The sequence below is a fragment of the Xyrauchen texanus genome, chromosome 23 (genome assembly GCF_025860055.1).
Source record: "Xyrauchen texanus isolate HMW12.3.18 chromosome 23, RBS_HiC_50CHRs, whole genome shotgun sequence".
NCBI classification, from domain to species: Eukaryota; Metazoa; Chordata; class Actinopteri; order Cypriniformes; family Catostomidae; genus Xyrauchen; species Xyrauchen texanus.
In genome coordinates, this window is record NC_068298.1 from 13,118,187 (window position 1) to 13,124,186 (window position 6,000).

The 6,000-nt window shown below is 32.4% G+C and overlaps 1 protein-coding gene across 3 annotated transcripts in view; it reads left to right on the forward strand.

The window, feature by feature from the left end:
• The window catches only part of LOC127617356 (arf-GAP with Rho-GAP domain, ANK repeat and PH domain-containing protein 3-like), a 54,296-nt gene extending 49,108 nt beyond the window's left edge, over positions 1-5,188 (forward strand). For all 3 annotated transcript variants that reach the window (XM_052089358.1, XM_052089360.1, XM_052089359.1), the window contains 4 exons: positions 991-1,054; positions 1,141-1,284; positions 1,659-1,697; positions 3,819-5,188. In XM_052089358.1, the coding sequence (XP_051945318.1) occupies positions 991-1,054; positions 1,141-1,284; positions 1,659-1,697; positions 3,819-4,250 (679 nt within the window). In that variant the 3' untranslated portion in view covers positions 4,251-5,188. The remainder of the gene's footprint in view (positions 1-990; positions 1,055-1,140; positions 1,285-1,658; positions 1,698-3,818) is intronic.
• Positions 5,189-6,000: the final 812 nt, after the last annotated feature.

Genomic DNA, 6,000 nt, shown 5'->3' on the forward strand with positions numbered 1-6,000 from the left:
TTGCTTTTATTTCCTCCAGCCGGGACTACTGTAATCCCCTCTATTTGGGGACAATCAGGCATCTGTGTCACGGTTGCAGTTTGTCCAAAATGCAGCAGCCAGGCTTCTCACAAATACCAAGATGAGGGATCATATTTCACTTATTATGGCTTCTCTGCATTGGTTACCTGTTCAATACAGGATTCAATATAAGGTCCTGCAATATGTTTATAAAGCAGTTCACGGAATGGCCCCTGGTTATGTTAGAGAGCTTATTAATCTTTAATACTCATGTAGATTGTTAAGATCAGCGAATAAACTTTTCCTTACGATCCCTCGGTCACACTCTAAGCTTAAGGGATCATGCATTTTCTGTTGCTGGTCCGAGGTTGTGGGATGGTCTTCTGCTCAATATTAGATCCTCCTCATACCATCTCCATCTTTAAAATCTCTCTGTATTCTCTGGCTTTCAACTCTTGATGGATACTGTGTGCTGTGATTTTTATTTTTATTTGTTAATGTTTTATTGTTTTTAGTTGTTTCTTACACTGTGCGATGTGATCTTAATGCATTTTGCTTATTGTTTTATCTGTAATGTTCAGCACTTTGGTCTAAAGTGTAGTTTTAAAGGGCTTTATAACTAAAGAAGACTTGAGACTTGATCATGAAAGTATTATTAAGTCAATTGTATCAACTTTTGACTGGTAGTTTACATTTTACAATTCATTAAAATTCACAATTAACATTTATTTTGATATATCATGTGTTATAGACTCTTAAAAGGTACCTTGAATAATACATTTTATGTATTATAACTGTGCTTGCAATTATTTATGGATGTAATACAAGGTAGGTATTATTTTATGTATTATAACTGGTTCTATTAATACATTTGCAAAGAACTAAGACTGCCTTGAAAATGTATTTTACATATACAGGCTACATAGAAAGTGTTACCAAATTGATTTATGGTAATATAGCAGATGTTAATCACTTTTATTGACCTGACAGGTACCTCAGCTGTTCATGTGAAACTGAATTATGGGACTGGATGTCTAATTTACTTAAAGCACAGGTAAAATACCTTTCTTATAGAGCAAATGATTCTGAATGTTCATTGACCTTTCAAAGCTATAAATTAACAGTAAATTCCCTCCTCAGAATGATGACCCGCACCCTCCTGTGATGAGACGCCACTCTTCCTCTGACATTTCCAAACAGAGATTCGGCACCATGCCACTAGTGCCTATTAGAGGAGAGGAGAGTAATACCAACTCTACCATGCTCTCTGCCAATCAGACTCTGGTATAGCACATGCTTGCTTTTGCCATAAAATGTTTGCCATACTGACACATTGCACATGTACTGCTCACCTGCCCCAAGCTTAAAAGGATAGTTCACCCAAAATATTTAAATCTGTCATTATTTACTTGCCCTTGTGTTGATTCAAACCTGTATAACTGTCTTTCTTCACCATTCACTTTTATTTAAGGAAAACAAAATATGAAATGAAAGTGAATAGTGACTGAGGCTGTCAGTTCCTAACATTCTCCTTTTGTGTTCCACAGAAGAGAAATAGTAAAATGCGTTAGGAAAAACACAAGGGGGAGTAAATGAAGACAAAATTTTGGTTGAACTGACGCTTTAAGATTTTTGTCTTTGTTTGTGTATTTTTGCAGAGAAAGCTTCATACAAGAAGAGCACTTTCAATGTTCTTTGTAAGTATTTAATTTTGTCTGCATATTAAACAATGCAATCTATGTTAGAATGCTTTTAAACTTCAGTTTTAACACTACTGCCAACATGTTTGTTGCCATTTCTTCAACACAGTTAGTCACAATTACAATGACTGTCCAAAATGTAAAAAAAAAGGTTTGAAAAGTATCAAATGGCAGTTGTGTGTTACAAGCTCAAAAGGGTTCGGGAGTACGTTTCACAAAACAAGCTATACTTAATTGAGGAATTCCCTTTGACTTCCTTAGTCCTTCCCTCTATTTCGGTTGGGAACCAAAGTTTCCTGATCTGGCAGGATGCATTTAGAAGAAGAATGCTTCTTCTGCATTGTTCTGCAACTGTTGCCTTGAGGGAGGGCAGGGAGCTCTATGTTTTGGGAAAATGCCGCAGCCTTTGGAGCGTCCCAGCCCAAAAGCTTTCGCAAGCAAATTGTCTGCAGGCTTTGTGCTTTTGTCCTGAGTGTATTCGGCAATTATCTTGGTGTTGTCACTCTGATACTGAGACAAACGTTTAAGCTCAGAAAAGGAAGTAATTTGTTTTTAACATTGATGAGGGGTGAATCCCTTTCTGTGTATGACCCACATACTGAAAATACTCCTTTTGTTCGCATAATGGTAGATCATCTACTAACCATATATTTAGCAGATTAAGTATTTTCATGTGGAAAAATTCACGAGTGTGTTTGTAACCTAAAACCAAATAGTTTAGCATTTAGTTTCTATTAGGGTTGTAGCTAACATAGACAATAAGAGGGATGTGTCTGCCACAATATTCAGATTATTGGTCATCTGATATGAGATTTTCAATGTTTGATATATATATGCTTGGTTTCTATTTTAGTTTATTCTATTTTACTTATTCAGGTATTGTTTCTATATCCTATTAATACAATTTTATTTCATTTAGTTTTTTTTTCTTTGCATTTAGCTTAAGTATTTGCAAACACAAGGATACATGTTCATAAGCTTACTTATGTTTTATAAAACTGAAAGTTCTAGCTCTAAAATCTGATTGAATGTGCCATGTTCAAAGCTGTTGTAAAATAACTGATATATGCAAACCAAAAATGATTTATACATATTAATGTTCCAGCTTTCTTATCAGTGGTAAACAGTTTACAGTTTATCTATTATAGTTCATTTTATAAAGTCTATAATGATAACGTTTTATAATTATTATTTATAATATATAATTGTTTTAATATTATTATTGTGCAGTTTTATGTAATTATATATTATTTAACATTTTTGTAATTATAATATGTCTATTGATCACATTTTACTATTCTGTATATAATAATAGTATTATTTATTATTTTATAATTATGTAATTATATTTTTAGATATATATTTAAATACAAAATGTTTTACTATATGTAGTATTGTAATTTAAATAAAAAATATATTTATGTTTTAATTTATATTACTCATTGTATTATAGAAAATGGATTAGGATTATTTTAATTAATAAATACAATATACTAATCATATTTGAATCGATAAATATAATATACTAATCAGTCTTAAATATAATACATATTTTTGTGTTATATATTTAATTATTATATAATTGTAATGAAATTTGTATATATATTTAAATATAATTTGCTATATGTTGTATTGTTACAATAAATATATATTATAAATGTATACATATTTATAATTAATACTGTAAATATTTATTGATCATAAGTTAGTTATAATATAATAACATGTGTATTTATGTATTTATTTATTATATGATTATGCAATTTATCTATAATAACTGTCACTATATATAATCATACATGCTATATAATATGTTCCATATTACTATCATTTTATTGAAGAACCATTTTTTATGATTATTAACATAAATAAAAATTATTTATTGGATACTGTTTTCTTTTTTCATATTGTTGTTTTATAAAAGCATTAAGCCACAAGAGGCCTTCCATTACAGTGATTTTAATACTTTACCTCGTAACTGTGGTACATTACTGTAATGCATGGCCTCTCATGGCTTATTGGTTTACAAAGCACAGTTTGGTTACTGTTACCACAGTTATATCTTGTCGTCCTTGTATGCTATGCAATGCTTTAGATTTTTTTTCTTTTTCTGTCCAGCCCATGAAGATGCAGCAGGACTCATTCGAGGAGCACATTGAAAGTAAAGAGCCATTGTATGAGGAGGTGGGTGACTTTGGCCTGCAGGTGCTCAAGTCTTTAGAAACCAGTTTTCTGTCCAGTGCCCATGCTGAGACACAGGAGGTGCCAGCACGGCCTGTCAGCCTCGGACAGAGGAAGGCTGCCTCCCTGGAACGCATGGTTGGGGATATCTCAATGCACACTATGAGGGGAGAGGGAACCTTATCCTCTGGTGAATCTTTAGACATTCTGGGGCAAGAGGACCCCAGTGATTCTCTGCATGTTCCAAGTAGGCACAGGCCACACAGATCATGTAGCCCCCAACAGGAACTGCTGTTACAAGAACTATCCACTATGTTCAGCAAGAAACCAGAGTCTGAAGAGCAGCGTCCTACTGAGAACCTCACCTGAGAGAGGGGCAACACCACACAAGAGCTTTAGAAAAGTTGGACTAGATTTGTCCCAAAGACAATTTGCTCTGAAACTTGAGATTGCTGTTTTTAAATGGTCCTTTATCTGTTTGAAATTGGCTAGCAAGAAACCAGTATTAAAATGATCTGATTATTATTGAAAAGTATAACCATAAAGCATTGTGCCAAGCCAAAGCAGTCACTGAAATTGAAGTCTTGGAATCTGTGCTAAAAATGTTTTGTATAAATTGGGTAAATCTGTTTTGGCATGTGTTGATTTGTTACCTTAAAACATACAGACCTCGCATTTTCCAGAATTTCACATATTTGACATTTGGACATAAGGTTTAATGTATTTTATTGTTGTATTATTTTGTACCTAAAAATGAATGATATTGCATGTAAAGCACAGTATCTGCAGTGGGTAAAACATAAATGACTACTGTATGAGCGTTTTTCAATTCTCTTTGGACTTTGACCAGATTTTTTTATTTGTATGCAGTTTTCCTGTATTTATTAATTTATTTAGAGACTATTTGAATAATTCTATTTGAAGGAATGCAATTACTGATTTGGTGGTAAGACTTTGAACAGTAGAGGGCAGTGTAGATACAGCACATAATGTCTTGACAATCTTGAGCATTTAACTTCCATTGATTTTCACTCCACTTCATGGGCATTTATTAAAGGTATGTACAGTACTATAAAATCTAATGACAAAATAAATATGTGTAATTACCCTGAAATTTTGTTTAATGTATTAGACCAATGAAACAGTCCAGTTGGTGTGTTTTTGTGAATCTTCATACAGTGGATTAAGTTGTGTGGATTTTTTGGTCTTCTTTATGGAGTAGATATGGACTCACTTCTATTGCAATGTCAAATTCATGTGTCAGTACCACCACTATACTTAATTGATAATTGCTGTATCTAGCTTCTGAGGCCTAAAAGCAGCAAACAGTAAATACTAAAGTTGCTAGTGTTGATAGAAAGTGTCAAATCTTTATTCATAGGATATATATATATATATATATATATATATATATATATATATATATATATATATACACACACACACATATACATACATACATATATATATATATATATATATATATATATATATATATATATATATATATATATATATACATATATATATACTGTATATGATCTTGTCATCTGTAATCAAAACCCTTATTTAATGTCAGGCTTTGACACCACTAACAGCATTATAGAAAGGGAAGGTTTTGATTGGTTAAGTTATTTGTTTTTGCTGGCCTAAAACATCAAATTGATTTTATGTGTGAATTGGATATTTTTTATATTCAACTCTGTGAGAACAATATAAAACTATCATTGATGTAAGCATGACAAAGTGATGTTAAATATAGTTATAAAAGTTTGAATTGTACAGGTTATACAGGCCAGTCAGACAAACACACAGACAGCACATTACTAAGTGGTTGCCAGTCTGTTTTGGCTGGTTGCTAGCATGTTTTGGCTGGTTTCTAGGCACTGCAAGGGTGTTCTGGCTGGTTGCTTGACATTGCTGTGGTGTTCTGTCAAGCTGTTAGAACATTTTGTTTGAACATTCCATCAAAGTAATTTTATGGAATCTTGTGGATTTTCGATTGTCCATTATGGGAAAACCATATGTTGGTTCATTTAGGTAAGACATTGCAACTTGCCTAATTTGATGTATGTAGCTTGGATGCTCTAGGAGGATTTACAATTGATAATTTTGTTCT